Source organism: Neophocaena asiaeorientalis, unplaced genomic scaffold (genome assembly GCF_003031525.2).
Source record: "Neophocaena asiaeorientalis asiaeorientalis breed wild unplaced genomic scaffold, Neophocaena_asiaeorientalis_V1.1 scaffold348, whole genome shotgun sequence".
NCBI lineage: Eukaryota > Metazoa > Chordata > Mammalia > Artiodactyla > Phocoenidae > Neophocaena > Neophocaena asiaeorientalis.
The window spans coordinates 2,867,120-2,887,319 of record NW_020172672.1 but is presented as its reverse complement, the minus strand read 5'-3'; the positions used below and the strand labels follow the sequence as shown (position 1 = coordinate 2,887,319).

The 20,200-nt window shown below is 46.1% G+C and overlaps 1 protein-coding gene across 7 annotated transcripts in view; it reads right to left on the bottom strand.

Annotated features, from left to right (window-relative positions):
* PCNX1 (pecanex 1) overlaps positions 1-20,200 on the bottom strand; it is a 247,314-nt gene that overhangs the window by 47,983 nt on the left and 179,131 nt on the right. For 2 of the 7 annotated variants that reach the window (XM_024739620.1, XM_024739611.1), the window contains one exon: positions 1,427-1,757. Coding sequence is in view for 3 of the 7 variants with exons in the window: in XM_024739611.1 (XP_024595379.1) it covers positions 1,669-1,757 (89 nt within the window). In the remaining 4 variants the exon portion in view is untranslated. Of the gene's footprint in view, positions 1-113; positions 485-1,425; positions 1,758-3,658; positions 3,750-18,759; positions 18,818-20,200 lie in introns of those variants that run through there. The other 5 variants (XM_024739610.1, XM_024739614.1, XM_024739619.1 and 2 more) reach the window with 5 other exon arrangements.

Genomic DNA, 20,200 nt, shown 5'->3' with positions numbered 1-20,200 from the left:
ATTTGCTCAGGGACTGCAAGGCTGCACTTAGGTTTGTCCAAGCTGCCCTGAGCAGGCAGCCTGCCCTGGGTGGCCATCAGAGATGGGACAGAGAGCAGAGACCCCAGACCTACCTGTGGGCCTGCAGCTCTCCCACTTCCTCGGGCTGGTTTGCCTCTCACTTCTCAAGTCTCCTGTCTCACTTCATTACGGGGCTCCGCCTTCTGCCAATTTCCAGACGTTAGCCCCACCTTCTGCCCCAGCAGGGGGTTGCTGATGGCAGCCCAGGTGGAAGAGGGAGGCCAGATGGCAGGCGGCAGTGCTGACCCACTGTCACTCCAGGGATACTGGGCGCCTGGTGGAGACTGCGAGAACCTCGTGCTCGGCGGTCCTGTGCGCCTTGGGTCAAGTTGGGCATGAAGGCGGGGGAGGCTGGAGACATTCCCATTTGAGTCGGCTGCTCATAGCACACGGCATGTGCCCGGGAGGCACACACACAGACTTTCTTTCATAAAAGAACCGTATGAGGTAGTAATAACAATAACCACAACTCATATGAGTGCAGTACTTTACAGTTTACAAGGAGCAGGAATAGCATGGGTATCGTCTCTCTTCTGCAACTCAGCTGGACACATTGGGCTTAGTTGGAGAAGAGTAATTAGGAAGGGGAGGCAGACAGATGATGCTTTCTAATGAAATGAGCACAGCACTAGGAGTAAGGTAGCCATGTGACTTTGAGCTAATTATTTAACCTCTCCAAGCTGCAGTTTGTTTCTCTGTAATATAAGGATAATGTTAACTACCTGAGCACACCTGGCTCCCAGATCTTGGTTGCTGGTACTAGTCTCCAATAAAAGGAACCAGGGCTCCTGGGAGAAATGGCTAATTCTAGGACTAGAGCAGGAAATTTCCAAGATAAGCCTGGAGTATCTTGTAGTGCCAGAAAGTAAGGAAGTACTGAAAAAACAAATAAAACAAAAAATCACCCAACTCACAATGATGGGGCAGGGTGGGGATGGGAAGTTCCGTGAAAGGGACACAGCAGGGAACTGAAAGAACTCTCAATGACCAAAGTTGGGACAACTTGACAATGAGATAAATAGTGTTATATTATAACCCAAGGTACAAAATAAATTTCCATGAGCCCATACTGATACAAAGAAATGATCAGAGAACAGACTTGTGGTTGCCAAGCGGGGGTGGCGGGGGTGGGGGGGAGATGGATTGGGAGTTTGTGACTAGCAGATGCAAACTATTATACAACAAGGTCTTACTGTATAGCACAGGGAACTCTATTCAATATCTGTGGTAAACCATAATGGAAAAGAATCTGAAAAAGAATGTGTGTATCTGAATCACTTTGCTGTATACCAGAAATGAATACAACATTGTAAATCAACTGTACTTCAATAACTTTTTAAAAACAGACTGCAAAGTAACACCAAAAAAAAAAAAAAAAAGAAATGATTAGAAACATAAATAAATGGGTGGGAAGAGACAAATCTTCCATGCAGAAGAATTCCAGATAATTTATATAGATGCTCTGCCTTCAAGGAGGCATGAGTTGTGCCCGGTGACTTCCTTCCAAAGAGGACAGTATGCAAAGGGAAAAAGAGTAAGCCTAGAGCAGAGAAACCGACAAAGCCTCTCTCAAGCCAGGTGACCAAGATTAACATCAACAGTGATACCTCATGTTATCAGCATGTGCTCTTGATAGGATGTGATGAAAATGGCACGTTGCCTCTGTGGCCTTCTTCCCAGAACACGTGAAGTCTGATCTAATGACAAGAAAAACATCAAATTACAACTGAGGGCTATTCTGCAAAATGCCTCCTCTTCAAAATTGTCAAGGTCATCAAAAACAAAGCAAGTCTGAGAAACTGTCACGGCCAAGAGGAAGCAAAAAGTAATGTAATATCCTAGATGAGATCCTTGAACCGAAAAAGGACCTTCTATAAAAATGAAATTTGAGTCAAGTACAGACTTTAGTGAATAATAATGTATCAATGTTGAATCATTAGCCATGACAAATGTGCCATACTAATGTAAAATGTTAATAATAGGGGAAACTGGGAATGGGTTATATGGGAACTCTGAACAATCACCACTTTTCTATAAATCTAAAACTCTTCTAAAACTAAAAATTTAGTTAAAAACTATTGTCTGCCTCATAGTGTTGTGAGAATTATGATAAAGCGTGAAAAGTGCTTGGCACAGTGCCTGGTAGATGGTAAGTTCTCTACAGATGGCAACTCAGTTATGATCAGGTACCAGAGAGGACAGAAAGCAGAGGAAGAAACACACTGGAGAGTGTATGAATACAAGACTTATGACTCGGACTTCCCTGGTGGTGCAGTGGTTAAGAATCTGCCTGCCAATGCAGGGGACATGAGCTCGAGCCCTCGGTCCGGGAAGATCCCACGTGATGCGGAGCGACTAAGCCCATGCGCCATAACTACTCAGCCTGCGCTCTAGGGCCCGCGAGCCACATCTACTGAGGCCCGCGCGCCTAGAGCCCGTGCTCCGCAACAAGAGAAGCCACCGCAATGAGAAGCCCGTGCACCGCAACAAAGAGTAGCCCCTGCTCGCTGCAACTGGAGAAAGCCAGCTCGCAGCAACAAAGACCCAAAGCAGCCAAAAATAAGTTAATAAATAATTTTTTAAAAAAAGACTTATGACTCTATGCCCAGCTGTGGCCACAGCACCTCATCAACAACTCCAGGGAGCTGCCGGCCTCCTGGAAAGGACTGTCACACCTTATCTCAGCACAATAGGGTTGCTCAATATGCATCGCTGTAAAAACCTATAGCTCAATGGATGGGGCGTGGGGTAGCAGTGCCTGCCGGTGCACTAATCAGAGCCAGGAACAACAGATGATGGCTGGCTGATTTGCACACAGCCAATCAGAGCTAAGGTGTGAACGTCGACAGAGCTTTCAGTGCGTGCTGGCACCAGCTCCCCCCGTGGGGCTGCACGCTGCCTCTTTGATTAAAGTTGGAGCCTGGCCGGAAGCTCTGAATCTTGTGCTCTAATTGATTCCGTGGACCAGCCAACAATGAGATATCTCATGCCAGCCACCATCCTTGTGCCAGCTACCTGCCATGAGGTGAGACCGTCTACACCTACCAGGTGACATGGGTCACTCTGGGGCTAAGACCACACAGCTTTGATTCAATTCTTGCCCCCAAGGGGTGCTATCCAGCCATAGACCAGAAAGATCAGTGAAGATTCCAGGGGGCAGTTGATGGCATTGGAGAAATCCAGGACATGGAGGAACAAACCCAGAAACCCAATACCCAGTGGGTTATTTTGCATCCTTGGGGTTGCAAGTGATAGAAACCCAACTCACCTAGGTTAGGGGCACAAGGGAAGGAGGTTAGCTCACACAGTCAGACTTGAGAAGCAGAATCAGGGCTGCTCCACGGATTACCCTTTGGAACCGGGATTCCAGGGCTGAGAGGAGGCATTTTCTGTGGGTTTCTCGGATCTGCACCCCACCCCCAGTTGCCAGCTGTGTCCTTTCAGACCTGCTTTGTCCAGACTCAGACAGCTCCCAGGCCCACCATCACCCCACGTCACCAACAGAGGGGACCACTCACTTCTCTCCTCTGACCAAGCTTCAGTTAAATGAAAGCATGGGGAAGGACTCTAGTTAGTCCACCTGGGCTGCCGTGCTCACCTCTAGACAGGTCAGGAACCGACAGTTCCTGGAACAGAGAGGAACTTCTAGACAGAGTTTCTAATTATGTGTCAAGTTGTTAACTGAGGACCTGGAAAGGTAAAAAGAGAATTCTAATGGATCACAGAGTTAGCAACTGCCTGAAACAGCTACTAATCCTAGGACTGGGGAAGAAAGGGAAGATGTTGGAATTATTTAAATTGAAAGATGGGGACCCTGGGAGGTGGGAACCAGACTTCTGAAGAGGGGGCGCCAGCTGGTTGGTATCTCTGAGGGGGATGCAATAAAACTGGTTTAACTTGGGTTGGAAAAACTGCTAACTGGATTCAGCTGCTGTGCAGGACTGCGTTGCTGCTGATGGGTGAACAAATGTGGTCTATCCACCCAATGGAGCGCGTACTATTCGACAGCACAAAGGACCAAAGTCCTGATGCCTGCTGATGACATGGAGCAACGTCAAAAATATTACGCTAAGTGAAAGACGCCAGACACAAGAGGACACAGGTTATGTGCTTCTATTTTCATGAATGTCCAGAAAAGATAAATCCATAGAGACAGAAAGGAGACTAGTGGTTGCTGCGGGTGGAGAGTGATTGCTCACAGGCTCGGGTTTCTTTACAAACTGATGGAAATGCTGTAAGATAAGACTGTGATATGGTTGCACAATTGTCAATAATAGTAGCAATTATTGAATGGCACACTTTAAACAGGTGAATTTTATGGCCTGTAAATTATACCTCTATAAAAATCTTTAAGAAAAATAAGCAAGGATGATCCCATTGCTAGCCAACACTATGGTAGTAATTATTTTGCAAGATAGGAGTGTATTAAATCAACACATTGTACACCTTAAACTTACAGAACGTTATACATCAGTTATGTCTCAATAAAGCTGGGGGGGAAAAGCAAGTAGACAGAAAACCATAGGCAGGTTTTAACCCTTCACCCTCCTCCCGCTTCTCAGAATCCCTTTAAGGACTCTTCTCTGCAGAGCCGAGCAGGGAAGGTGCGGAGTCCCAAAGCATCATAGGAAAGGGTGAGTGTGAAGCAGAAAGGCAATTACTTAATTACTGTCACGGGGAGGTAAGTGCTCCCCAAAGGAAGGAGGTTTCTGGCTTCTGAAAAAGGTCTGAAGGAGATGCCTGGCAATCAGAGCAATAAACATTCACAGCAGAGGGCCCGGGAGGCTGAGGAAGTAGGACAGGAACTCAGTTGTGGAAATACTGGGGAACAGGGCAACTATTGAGTAAGAGAGAGTCTGATGACAGCAGGAGTCACAGACAAGGCAGAAGCTCCTTCTATCCCCCTAAGCCCAGAGTCAGCGACTGGAAGCTCGGTGGAACATTTCTAGTTCTGACGATTTGTAGACAGGAGGCACCTGGTTCTGGAAGCCACCACGTCCCAGTGTGCAAGGAGCTCGCCAGCTGCACCGCACTGGGTGGGTGTTTGTGAGGGCCACCGGGTCTGAAATACCCCCATTCAAGGGCTCGTCCCTTTGAGCTCACTGCTCCCTCCTCTCACAAAATGCAAATACACTTCAATGGCAGCTCTTTTGTTTTACTTCTGAAATATGTGTCACATGCCTACTATGCGCCAAGCACTTCTAAATCATTTTAGAAATCGAAACTCCAGGCATTTTTCAATCACTCCTTGTCCTGACAGGAGAAAACATCCGTTGCTGAGCCCTGTCAGGGGGAACTGGGAAATCTGGGTGAGAAAAGTGCCTGAACCCAGACTGCTGTGGACATTTAGGGAAGGAGGAAGAGAGAGACAGAGAGAGACAGGGAGAGACAGAGACACAGAGAAGGGAAATTAGTGGTGCCAGGGCTGGGGGTGGGAACGGGGAGTGACTGCAGTGGGCACCAGGCTCCCGTTTGGCATAGTGAGGATGCTCTGAAATGAGATTATGGGATGGCGCACAGCTCTGTAAAGATACTGACAGTCCCTGTGCTCACCGAGCCCTGGGAAAGGACAGTGGGGTGTGGAGAAAAAGTAGCCTGGAGGAGAGTGGATGGGCTAGATGGGGGTGGGTCCTAGTTGCAGGCTGGGTCCTGCAATTCAGTGCTGAGGTGACAAGAGACACTCAGACAATCCCTAGGGAGCCTCAGAAGGGCCTGAAGAACACTGGGCTTCTGGAAGCTCCCTGGAATGCAGGTGTGAATCAACCTTATCTAACTCTCTAAGGGATATAAGGCTCCTAACGGTTGGGAACAGGGCAGCTACGAAAACCTGGACTGTATCTATGCACTGAGTCCCAAGTATGTGTTAGGCATCATGAACTTTAAATACATCGCAGGGTTTTCTCATTAAAATTTAAGACAAATACATGAATACAAGCTTGTAAAAATCCAAACAGTGCAAATGTGTGTGGTACAAAAGGTAAATAACCCTTGACATGTCCCATCCTCCTCTCCTGGAGAATTTCCTGTTCCTCCTTAGAGATGGTGTTTCTCCCACGGTTGACAGTTTGGTGTGTGCGCTTTCAGGCCTGTTCACAGATACATGAGACAGTGTGTGTAAGCCCTTACTAGGAACCAGAAACTACTCTGAGTTTACACACAGACACACATTCACACTTTTTTTAAAACACATAAATGGGTTCACATTCTACCTTTTTTTCTAAGTTGCTTTTTAATTAATATGTTTTTGAAAGCTTCCCAAGTCACTACTTATAAATATGCTGCCTTTAAAAACAACATTTTATCTTTAAAAAAGCAGTGGATGCACATGGTAGAACTTTAATCAGAAGGATGAGAAATGGTGTAAAATTTCCCGACTGCCCATTTCATTTTGCTCTGAAGTCTATACTTCCATTAATTGTCAGCACCTCATTCACATATATGTATTTTCGCAATTTTTTACTTAATAGTTTTGCAACTCCCTTTTCTCACTGCATATATCGGGATCTCTTTCCTCATTAGCAGATAAACAACTGCTGCTTTCATTTTTAACTGCTGTGTAATATTCCACCGAATAAACGTATCATTCTCTATTTAATCAGTCTCAGACTTGTAGATGTCATTTAGATTGTTTCTAGGGTTTTTCCAATTATAAAAAATGCTGCAACGAACACCCTTATGCCTACATCTATGCCTATGTATATAAGTGTTGTATTGGAGATCGTGCAGTGGTCTCTGTTAACCAACCCCCTCTGCTTTCTTTAGTCATGTAGCCTCTGGGCTTTTGAGGGCACATGGCTGCCCAGAATAAAGACTACATTTCCCAGTGTCCCTGCAGTTAGGTATGGATATAGGATTAATTTCTACCCAATGGGATATAGCAGAAGTGATGAGTGTGACTCTGGGATTGTGGCCTTAAAGGGAAAGGATGTGCCCCCCATCCCTTTCTCCATGTGGTGGGGAAGCTGCCTTCTGCCCATGCAGATGAGGGCAGCACTCTAAGATAGTAGGGCAAAAAATATGGAACCTAGGCCCTCAATGCCATGGAATCATGACACCACCCCGCCCCCCACACACACACACACCATCTCAGCCCTAGATTGATTAAGCTGAGCTGTCATGTTCCAGAAAGAAATATGTCTCTGTTATGTTTAAGCCACTGTTATTTTGGGTATTATAGCAATCAACCCAATATCCTAATTAAAATTAATATATTCATAAGATTAATTCAGAGCAGTGGAACTGCTACATCAAAAAGTATATGCATTGAGGAGACCTTCAAGATGGCGGAAGAGTAAGATGTGGAGATCACCTTCCTCCCACAAATACATCAGAAATACATCTACATGTGGAACAACTCCTACAGAACACCTACTGAACGCTGGCAGAAGACCTCAGACCTCCCAAAAGGCAAGAAACTCCCCACGTACCTGGGGGGCGGGGGGAAGCTTCAGAGCCACGGAGGAGAGCGCAGCAACAGGGGTGCGGAGGGCAAAGCGGAGAGATTCCTGTACAGAGGATCGGTGCCGACCAGCACTCACCACCCCGAGAGGCTTGTCTGCTCACCCACTGGGGCGGGCGGGGGCTGGGAGCTGAGGCTCTGGCTTCGGAGGTCGGATAGCAGGGAGAGGACTGGGGGTGGCTGCGTGAACACAGCCTGAAGGGGGCTAGTGTGCCACAGCTAGCCGGGAAGGAGTCTGGGGATAAGTCTGGAACTGCCTAAGAGGCAAGAGACCCTTGTTTCCTGGTGAGCGAAGAGAGGGGATTAAGAGCACCGCCTAAACGAGCTTGAGCTCCAGAGACGGGCGCGAGCCGCGGCGATCAGCGTGGACCCCAGAGATGGGCATGGGACACTAAGGCTGCGGCTGCCGCCACCAAGAAGCCTGTGTACGAGCACAGGTCACTATCCACACCTCCCCTCCCGGGAGACTGTGCAGCCCGCCACTGCCAGGGTCCCGTGTTGCAGGGACAATTTCCCCGAGAGAACGCACGGCGCGCCTCAGGCTGGTGCAACGTCACGCAGGCCTCTGCTGCCGCAGGCTCGCCCCGCACACCGTGCCCCTCCCTCCCCCCAGCCTGAGTGAGCCAGAGCCCCCGAAGAAGCTGCTCCTTTAACCCCGACCTGTCTGAGCGAAGAACAGACGCCCTCAGGCGACCTATACGCAGAGGCGGGGCCAAATCCAAAGCTGAACCCCGGGAGCTGTGCGAACAAAGAAGAGAAAGGGAAATCTCTCCCAGCAGCCTCAGAAGCAGCGGATTAAATCTCCACAATCAACTTGATGTACCTGCATCGGTGGAATACATGAATAGACAGCGAATCATCCCAAATTGAGGAGGTGGACTTTGGGAGCAACGATATATATATATATATATGTTTTCCTTTTTCTCTTTTTGTGAGTGTGTATGTGTATACTTTTGGGTGTGATTTTGTCTGTATAGTTTTGCTTTTACCATTTGTCCCAGGGTTCTCTCTGTCTTTTTTGTGTGTGTGTGTAGTTTTTAGCACTTGTTATCATTGATGGATTTGTTTTTTGGTTTCATTGTTCTCTTCTTTCTTTTTTTTATTACTTTTTAATTAAAAAATTTTTTTAACATTTATTATTTCAGTAACTTTATTTTATTTTTTTTCCTTCCTTCTTTCATTTTTCTCCCTTTTCTTCTGAGCTGTGTGGCTGACAGGGTCTTGGTGCTCCGGCTGGGTGTCAGGCCTGTGCCTCTGAGGTGGGAGAGCCGAGTTCAGGAGATTAGTCCACCAGAGACCTCCCAGCTCCACGTAATATCAAACGGCGAAAGCTCTCCCAGAGATCTCCATCTCAATGGTAAGACCCAGCTCCAAGGACCAGCAAGCTACATTGCTGGACACCCCATGCCAAACAACTAGCAAGACAGAAACACAACCCTTCCCATTAGCAGAGAGGCTGCCTAAAATCATAATAAGTCCACAGACACCCCAAAACACACCACCAGATGTGGACCTGCCCACCAGAAAGACAAGATCCAGCCTCATCCAACAGAACACAGGCACTAGTCCCCTCCACCAGGAAGCCTACACAACCCACTAAACCACCCTCACCCACTGGGGGCAGACACCAAAAACAACGGGAACTACAAACCTGCAGCCTGTGAAAAGGAGGCCCCCCAAACACAGTAAGTTAAGCAAAATGAGAAGACAGAGAAACACACAGAAGATGAAGGAGCAAAGAACAAAGGCACCAGACCAAACAAATGAAGAGGAAACAGGCAGCCTACCTGAAAAAAAATTCGGAGTAATGATAGTAAAGATGATTCAAAATCTTGGAAATAGAATGGAGAAAATACAAGAAACGTTTAACAAGGACCTAGAAGAACTGAAGAGTAAACAAATGATGAACAACACAATAAATGAAATTAAAAATTCCCTAGAGGGAATCAATAGCAGAATAACAGAGGCAGAAGAACGGATAAGTGACCTGGAAGATAAAATAGTGGAAATAACTACTGCAGAGCAGAAGAAAGAAAAAAGAATGAAAAGAATTGAGGACAGTCTCAGAGACATCTGGGACAACATTAAACACACCAACATTCAAATTATAAGGATCCCAGAAGAAGAAGAGAAAAAGGGACTAAGAAAATATTTGAAGAGGCTATAGCTGAAAACATCCCTGCTATGAGAAAGGAAAGAGTCAATCAAGTCCAGGAAGCACAGAGAGTCCCATACAGGAAAAATCCAAGGAGAAACATGCCAAGACACATATTAATCAAACTGTCAAAAATTAAATACAAAGAAAAAATATTAAAAGCAGCAAGGGAAAAAGACAAATAACATATAAGGGAATCCCCATAAGGTTAACAGCTGATCTTTCAGCATAAACTCTGCAAGCCAGAAGGGAGTGGCAGGACATATTAAAGTGATGAAAAGAAAAAACCTACAACCAAGATTATTCTACCCAGCAAGGATCTCATGCAGATTCGACAGAGAAAATAAAACCTTTACAGACAAGCAAAAGCTAAGAGAATTCAGTACCACCAAACCAGCTTTACAACAAATGCTAAAGGAACTTCTCTAGGCAAGAAACACAAGAGAAGTAAAAGACCAACAATAACAAACCCAAAACAATTAAGAAAATGGTAATAGGAACATACATATTGATAATTACCTTAAATGTAAATGGATTAAATGCTCCAACCAAAAGACATAGACTGGCTGAATGCATACAAAACAAGACCTGTTATGCCAATAAAAGTACAACCTGGAAGAAATGGACAAATTCTTAGAAAAGCACAATTTTCCAAGACTGAACCAGGACGAAATTGAAAATACAAACAGATCAATCACAAGTTCAAAAGCGCAGGACCAGATGGCTTCACAGGCAAATTCTATCAAACATTTAGAGAAGAGCTAACACCTATCCTTCTCAAACTCTTCCAAAATATAGCAGAGGGAGGAACACTCCCAAACTCATTCTACAATGCCACAATCACCATGATACCAAAACCAGACAAAGATGTCACAAGAAAAGAAAACTACAGGCCAACATCTCTGATGAACATAGATACAAAAATCCTCAGCAGGGCTTCCCTGGTGGCACAGTGGTTGGGAGGCCGCCTGCCGATGCAGGGGACACGGGTTCGTGCCCCAGTCCAGAAGGATCGCACATGCCCTGGAGCGGCTGGGCCCGTGGGACATGGCCGCTGGGCCTGCATGTCCGGAGCCTGAGCTCCACAGCGGGAGAGGCCACAACAGTGAGAGGCCCGCATACCCCCCCAAAACGAAAAAATCCTCAACAAAATACTACCAAACAGAATCCAACAGCACATTAAAAGGATCATACACCATGATCAAGTGGAGTTTATCCCAGGAATGCAAGGATTCTTCAAAATATGCAAATCAATCAATGTGATACACCAAATAAACAATTGAAGTATAAAAACCATATGATCATCTCAATAGATGCAGAGAAAGCTTCTGACAAAATTCAAAACCCATTTATGATAAAAACCCTGCAGAAAGCAGTCACAGACGGAACTTATCTCAACATAATAAGGGCCATATATGACAAACCCATAGGCAACATCATCCTCAATGGGTAAAAACTGAAAGCATTTCCACTGAGATCAGGAACAAGACAAGGTTGCCCACTGTCACCACTATTATTCAACATAGTTTTGGAAGTTTTAGCCACAGCAATCAGAGAAGAAAAGGAAATAAAAGGAATCTAAATCGGAAAAGAAGAAGTAAAGCTGTCACTCTTTGCAGATGACATGATACTATACGTAGAGAATCCTAAAGATGCTACCAGAAAACTACTAGAGCTAATCAATGAATTTGGTAAAGTTGCAGGATACAAAATTAATGCACAGAAACCTCTTGCATTCCTATACAATAATGATGAAAAATCTGAAAGTGAAATTAAGGAAACACTCCCAATACCATTGCGACAAAAAGAATAAAATACCTAGGAATAAACCTCCCAAAGGAGATAAAAGACCTGTATGTAGAAAACTATGACACTAATGAAAGAAATTAAAGATGATAGACAGATGGATAGATATACCATGTTCTTGGATTGGAAGAATCAACATTGTGAAAATGACTATACTACCCAAAGCAATCTACAGATTCAATGCAATCCCTATCAAACTACCTATCAAACTACCAATGGCATTTTTCAGAGAACTAGAACAAAATATTTCATAATTTGTATGGAAACACAAAAGACCATGAATAGCCAAAGCAATCTTTAGAAAGAAAATGGAGCTGGAGGAATCAGGCTCCCCTATTTCAGACTATTACTACAGTAATCAAGACAGTATGGTACTAGCACAAGAATAGAAATATAGATCAATGGAAAAGGATAGGAAGCCCAGAGATAAACCCACACACATATGGTCACCTTATTTTTGACAAAGGAGGCAAGAATATACAATGGAGAAATGACAGCCTCTTCAGTAAGTGGTGCTGGGAAAAGTGGACAACTACATGTAAAAGAATGAAATTAGAACACTCCCTAACACCATACACAAAAATAAGCTCAAAATGGATTAAAGACCTAAATGTAAGGCCAGACACTATAAAACTCTTAGAGGAAAAAACAGGCAGAACACTCTATGACATAAATCACAGCAGGATCTTTTTTGACCCACCTCCTAGAGAAATGGAAATAAAAACAAAAATAAACAAATGGGACCTAATGAAACTTAAAAGCTTTTGCACAGCAAAGAAAACCATAAACAAGACCAAAAGACAACCCTCAAAATGGGAGAAAATTTTTGCAAATGAAGGAACTGACAAAGGAGTAATCTCCAAAATTTACAAGCAGCTCCTGCAGCTCAATATCAAAAAAAGTGTCAAGCCAATCCAACAATGGGCAGAAGACCTAAAAAGACATTTCTCCAAAGAACATATACAGATTGCCAACAAACACATGAAAAGTTTCTCAACATCAGTAATCATTAGCAAAATGCAAATCAAAACTACAATGAGGTTATCACCTCACACCGGTCAGAATGGCCATCATCAACAAATCTACAAACAATAAATGCTGGAGAGGGTGTGGAAAAAAGGGAACCCTCTTGCACTGTTGGTGGGAATGTAAATTGGTACAGCCACTATGGAGAACAGTATGGAAGTTCCTTAAAAAACTAAACATAGAACTACCATATGACCCAGCAATACCACTACTAGGCCTATACCCTGAGAAAACCATAATTCAAAGAGTCATGTGCCACAATGTTCATCGCAGCTCTATTTACAATAGCCGGGACATGGAAGCAACCTAAGTGTCCATCGACAGATGAATGGATAAAGAAGATATGGCAAATATATACAACGGAATATTACTCAGCCATAAAAGGAAACGAAATTGAGTAATTTGTAGTGAGGTGGGTGGACCTAGAGTCTGTCATACAGAGTGAAGTAAGTCAGAAAGAGGAAAACAAATACCATATGCTAACACATATATATGGAATCTAAAAAAAAAAATGGTTATGAAGAACCTAGGGGCAGGACAGAATAAAGACGTCGACATAGAGAATGGACTTGAGGACACGGGGCGGGGGAAGGGTAAGCTGGGACGATGTGAGAGAGTGGCATGGACTTATATATACTACCAAATGTAAAATAGGTAGCTAGTGGGAAGCAGCTGTATACCACAGGGAGATCAGCTCGGTGCTTTGTGACCAAAAATCACTGAGCTGATGGTGGGATAGGGAGGGTGGGAGGGAGACATAAGAGGGAGGAGATACGGGGATATATGTATCTGTATAGGTGATTCACTTTGTTATAAAGCAGAAACTAACACACCATTGTAAAGCAATTATACTCCAATAAAGATGTTTAAAAAAAGTATATGCATTAAAAAAACTGATTTTTAATGCCAAAATGCCTTCCGCAGCTTTTGTACTAATTATACTCCTACCAACAGTATGTGAATGTGCCTGTTTTATCACACCCTTGCCAACGCTGTCCATTATCAAACTTAAAATATTTGCCCATGAGTTTATAAACTTCATAATTCAGAAGTCTGCATTAATTTAACGATGATGGAAAGTCGGTTTTGCCTATGTTCATTATCCTTTTTATACATTATCTTCAATCTTTTCAGAATTCTAGGGCATGTTATCATTATCCCCATTTAGTTTACCTCTGAAATGTTAAGCAACTTGTCCAGGATGGCACAGCTGTTAAGTGATGGAGCCAGCCTTGACTTCAGGCTGGACTCACTCTAAACAAGAAACCAGACACTTTTTCCTGCATCATACCTTTGGCCTTGACGAAGCTTCCACCTCCCCACTCACTACCTGCATATTTACTGAGCAAGTACTCAGGGGCGCAGATAGGCAAACCAGCCTCCACAGCCAGGTCCAGCTGGGCCCTCTGGAGGGCCCACGCCTGACCGTCTCATAAGCATCTTCAAAAGAAAATTTTTTTCCTTTGGTTTTGTTTATTTTGTCTAACCCTGGAGGAGAAAATTGTCTTTGCAAGTAAACTTTGTATCTTCATTATCAGTACCCTATAGTCTAGGCAAAGAAAACAGCGTCCTGACCAATAGAAGAGGTACCTCATCCTTATGTTGAGAATAATTACAGCTTCTTATCTTTGGGGAGGTGTGTGTAAAAGAGAGGAGAGGAGAAGTAATAAATGTAAAATGCTTGGCATATAGTAGAAACTCCATAAACCGCACCCATGTTTTTATTATTGGGGTTCCACTCCATCCCATACACCCCTGCAGCTCACAAGCCTGTGACATATACGCATGTATATTTATCCTATTTTCCAGCCTCACAGAGTTATTCATTCAGAAAATATTTATATTTGTTGCCCAGTCTTGGCCTCCTTGGGCATGCCAGGGAATAGCGTTCACAACGTGAGGAACACATGCATAAGGCTTACTCTGGGCCAGCACTGCTCTGTCCTCTGACTTCATCTCATAACCGCAGCCCTAAGCCATAGGCTCCCCACTGTACAGTTGGGGGGTCTGAGTTCAGAGGGGCTACTGAGCAGCCCCCCCGAGAGGCGGTGAGCAGCAGAGGCAGGACTCGAACCCCGGCAGGCTGGGGGAACTTCCTATGTCTCCTCCAGGCTCGGCAGGCTTGTCATCACCACCTTAAGTGGCTGTCCCAGGTGCTCCTCCCTGTGGAGGACGTCCTTGTCACCTGCCCTGCCCACCTGCATCCAGCATCACCCTCTCCTGGCCACCCTCCCCCCAGTCTTCTCAACTCCCAGCTCTATGGCAGGTATTCCCAACCCCACCAGCCCTGAGAGCTCCTCGAGGGCAGGGATGTGTCTGATTTATCTGCGTATCCGGGCCTGGTCTAGCCTAGTCTCTACATAAAGGAGGAGCTAAGAATGGGGATGCGAGGGCCCAACTCGGGGGAACAAAGCTACCTTCACGCTCCCACAGTGAGCCTGCCGCCGAAGGAAGGGGCTCCCCTCCAAGAGGTGGGGGAGTCTATGGGGGAGCGTTGGCAGGCCTGGGAGGATGAAATCATTAAAACTTATTCATTTGGGAAAGATGTTCCAACTCTACAACCTCAGTGTCCCAATCTTTAAAATGGGGGTAAAAATTACAACTATCTCCTGAATTAAATGAAATATTTCATTTAAAGCACTGAGCCTAGTTCTGAGCACCGAGTAAGTTCTTAGTAAGTGTTACCATCCTTATTACCCTCATTACAGGTAGCACAAGATACCGTTTCCATGGACTTTAATTCCTTCTACTTTCTGTGTTGTTACTTAGAGAATGGAATTTCCTCGCAATGTTATTCTTGCCTGCTGAGCACAGGTTTTCTATCTTTGAAAAGGATAGACGCCTCTCTCCGAAGGACAGAACCCCAGAAGGGTGAGCAGCTGGTGACCGCTGGCTCCGCAACGTGCTCAGCCCAGAGCAGGCTGGACCGTGAGGGCTACCGACCCTACAGGGAATGTGCAGGCGGCGAGGCCAGGCTTCCGATCCCTGCCTGAGTGTCCACCTGCGGTCCCTCTGGGTTCCCACATTACCCCCCTCTACACACACACACCCCTGCCTGCAAAGGCACCATTCTGGGCTGGGCTCTCAGGGAAGGCTCGGGGGAGGGTGCTCTCTCTCGGCCCACAAGACTCCTTAACTGCAGTTAACTCCAGAGTCACAGGGTAGCTTCTCCTCAGGTTGTCAGCAGCCACCTGTGCCCCACACAGACCCTCCACCTGCAGACCTCACCCTGTGAAAGGGAAGAGCCGGGGCCAAGTCATTCGTACAGACAGGAATTCAGGCCTTAAGGAAACAAGAAACAGGTCAAAGCCCGACTTGCTACCTTTAACGGGCTGAATTTCCACGTGGGAGGGAAACAAGCACAGCAGCATAACATTTTGCCGCTGAACGGAACTTCGGTTGATCTGGTCGGACCCTCCTTTCACAGTTGAGGACACCAAGAGGCGAGGTATCCCGGCCCAAAATCACAGAGGGAGTTTGGAACAGAGCCAGGACCAGGCCCCAGGTCTCTCCTCGTGACTCGATCACACTTTTTAATTTAAGGTCTAGCTTTTGCACAAGGGAATTATCACACTTTGTTCGGAAAGCCAGGGACTAGTAGGTTGGTGCTATTGGCACCTACTGGGTAGAGATCAGGGATGCTGCTAAACATGGTACAAGGCAAAGAACTGTCATGCCTCAAGTGTCAATGTGGTTGGCTGTCAGTGGGTGTAGGTAACAATCTAGGCTAATCACCCAGGCCTCCAGGAAAAGTGGAACTGCAAGAGGAGAAAAAAAGGTAGTAGAAACATTATAGTTTAACAGGGAAGTGTTTGGTGAGAAAACAGGTAGTGCCTGCGGGGTATTTTCCACACCAACAAGCAATCCTCTGACACCAGCTGGGTGTCCAACAGTTCAATCCCATTCTGACACGAACTGCCTTGAGTTAGCACAGACCCTGCAGGTTGAGGGCTCAGCCCCACAAGACGGTCCCCACGTCAGAGGCCAGTCACAAGTGCCGGGGGCCACCTGTACTTCTGACCCACCAGCTCTAAGTTCAGGGGTCCCACGACTCTCTCCTCAGCTTTGAGAATCCGCTGGATGGATTCACAGAACTCAGGAAAGCACTTTACTTACATTTACCAGCTTATTATAAAGAATACAACCCAGGAACAGCCAAATGTAATGGGAGAGACATACAGGGCAAGATGGGGGGCTGTGCGGAACGTCTATGCCTGCTCTGGGCGCACCACCCTCCCAGAACATTGAGGTGTTCACCAACCCGGAAGCTCTCCAAACCCCATCATTTAGTGTTTTTAATGAAGGTGTCGTTACACAGGCACGATCGATTAAATCATTGGCCACTGGTGATTGAGCTCAATCTCCAACTCGTTTCCTCTCTCTGGGGTTGGTTGTGAGCGGGGGTTGGGCTGAAAGTTCTAACCCTCTAATCACAGAGTTGACTTTTCTGGTGACCAGACCCTATGCTGAAGCCATCAACCCACCCCACCCCTGACGCCCTCCATGAATCATCTCATTAGCACATAAGACAGTCAATTCCAAGGGTTTCGAGGGTCTCTCTGTCGGGAACTGGGGACGACCACATATTTATTTTGTATTTTCCCACAACAGGTTAACTCCAAGCCCTAGATGTCCTGGGCTGAAGGGGAAGGAGATTTTTTGAGTCAGGAGACAAGAGCCCAGCAGTGCAAGGTGTCCTGTGTGTTCCCAGTCTCCTGTGTGGTTCGGTGGCCCTCAGACTTTGCAGGATTTAGATGGTGTGGGACCCCCCCGCCCCGCCGTTAACTCATTATGCTGTGACCAGGCTACCAGATCTCTCAGATGCCAGGCTTTTTGTGAAAGTTTCAGAAAAGACATAGCAAGCTTCAGTTTTTACTTTCTCCCCTTGCAACTGGACAATTTGCAACCAGGAAGAACTGAGTTTGCTTTCTCTCTGCAAACTACCATGCTGATACTGAGTGGAGACAGGGAAGATACGAGCCTGCCTTCCCTCTTCAGGCTGTTTACAACATCTTCCAGAACCCAGCAAAGAAGGCAGGAAGCAAGCCTACCAGGCGAGTCTCCTCAGTTAAAAGATGTAAAGATGAGGTAAACAATGAGGGGACTGTGGACACGGGTGATACGTTTCCTGCTGTTGGTGTCAGTGAGATTTCATAGGGGCCTTTTCCTGTCTTCACTCAAAATGAAATGCACTGACACCAAGGGAAGTGGTAAAACCATGGGCCATTCTATGTTTTAGAAATCTGATATTTGGGAAACTGCAGGTCTGACCTGCAGACCTGAAGAGTCAGTCTTCTTATGAAGATCTGATACACAGGGGCTATCCAGACAAGGAGCTGACTCATCAAGAAGTGTGGTGGACTTCTATGTAAAGCCTCAAACCACAAATGTTTCACCCCTAAATTCTGTAGACTTAGACATTTTTGTTAAGCACTGTGTGAAACAATGGGATGATTGGTTTCTTTCCCCTCTCCACAGTGACTACATGCATCTTTTATAATATGCCCTTGCCATGTGGTCAACTTGCAAGGACGAATTTATTTATTTTTAATTAAAAAAATTTTTTTTTTGGTACGTGGGCCTCTCACTGTTGTGGCCTCTCCCATTGCGGAGCACAGGCCCCGGATGTGCAGGCTCAGCGGCCATGGCTCACGGGCCCAGCCGCTCCGCGGCATGTGGGATTTTCCCGGACCAGGGCACGAACCCGTGTCCCCTGCATCAGCAGGCAGACTCTCAACCACTGCGCCACCAGGGAAAACCACAAGGACCAATTTATTAATGAGCCTGTTTAGGGAGTTTCAAATGGAAGACCTTATAGGAATGTAGAGCAGGTGCTCTTCTTGTACATAGAAGTATGTGAGCCCTAATCCTCAACCCCAATCAGGCAACTGAGGTTACTGATGGTGGGAGAATAGAGATGGTGGGAATTTCCTGTAGAGGACTCATCACTGAAGAATTCTCTCTACCTCTTGATTTGACCTAGACTTTCCAGGGATAAAATAAGACTCAAGGTTTGATGGCGAAACAAAAAAAGTAATCACTTCCAAACTCCCAACACCCCTCCCCATCTCTCCAAATTTTCAGCCTGACTCACTTCCCAGCAAAACAGTAATGGGTCCGAGCTGATCAGATGGCAACAGAAGTAGGTGTCCTTCCTGGTGGCTGCCCGTACTTATCAAGACGGGCTCATTGTGGTCAACAGCACAGTCTCTGAAACTGACTGCTTGGCTGGAGTCTCAGCTCTGCTACTTACCAGCTGTGGAACTTCTGGCAAGTTACTTCACCCCTTCTACCTCCATTTTCGCTTCTGTCTAAAGGGGGTAATAATAGCAACATTACTCACAATAGCCAAAAGGTGGAAGCGACCCAAGCGTCCACTGGTGGATGCATGGATAAACAAAATGTGGCATAACCATACAGTGGAACATTATTCAGATTTAAAAAGGAAGGAAATTCTAACACATGCTACAACCTGGATGAGCCTTGAGGACATCATGCTAAGTGAAAGGACAAATACTGTACGATTCCACTTATGTGAGGTACCTAGAGCAGTCAAATTCACAGAGACAGAAAGCACAGTGATGGCTGACAGGGAATGTGGCGGGGAGAACAAGGAGACAGTGTTTAGTGGGTAGACTTTCAGTTTTGCAAGATGAAAGAGTTCCAGAGATAGAGGGTGGTGATGGGTGCACAACGTGAAAGTACTTAATGCCACTGAGCTGTGCACTAAAAAATGGTTAAGATGATAAATTTTATGTAATGTGTATTTCACCACAATTTTTAAAAAAGCAATTAAAAAAAAATAAGGAGAGGTCATAGTGCAGGGTTGTGAGGATAAAATGAGTTACTGTCAAGTCAATAGTTCTCTACCAGGCTGCTGCTCCCCCCGCTTCACACAAATCAGTGTGTCGGGCCCAGAATGTCACAGGGCGAATGCTGAGGGCCGGCACAGGGTAGCTCTGGGTAAACAGTGGCTGTGACTTTTATGTAGTTTATATGAAAAGGATTTATCACGCCCCCGAGTTCCCGGCGCCCCTCCATAGGAGTCTGTTGATGACGCAGAAGCACCCAGAGGACCACTCATAGCAACAAAGGGCCTTGAGGGTGAAGTCGGCGGGTCTGACGGCACATGACAGTTTATGGTGGTCAGTCGAGCCAGAAGGATCTTTCTCCACAAACTTTGGCTTGCTAACAGTTTTATATTACTTTATTTTCCTTCAAATTAATTTGGATCACACACTCCGACCCCCCCACCCCCGCCCAAAGATGAGCAGAGAATCTGGGGTCTCATATGGGGCCAGACATCCAAGGAGACTCCTCTGGCTGTAACCTGCCCAGGGTTACCCCCGGTGGCCCCCATCCAGCCTGTGTGAGCCCTGGAAGGCCCTCGAATCTTGGCTGTGGCCAGGAGTCCAAGTTTGGGGTTGCAGCCTCCCCACGCCTCCATGAAGAACCCCTCCTCTTCTGCACATCCCATCCTCCCTACTCTGAGGAAGCTGCAGACCTTTACCCACTTCTGGCTGTGGGAGATGCCCTCTCTCCAGGCATGATTCACTCCAGGCCCACCTGGGGCAACGAGGGGCAGAGCTGGTGGCTGGCGGATCATCTCTGAGCTCCAAACTCCCTCTCCACTCCACTCATGACCTTTCTCCTCCGTCAGCTGCCCCTCCCTGGGCTCTGACAAGAAGGGTCAG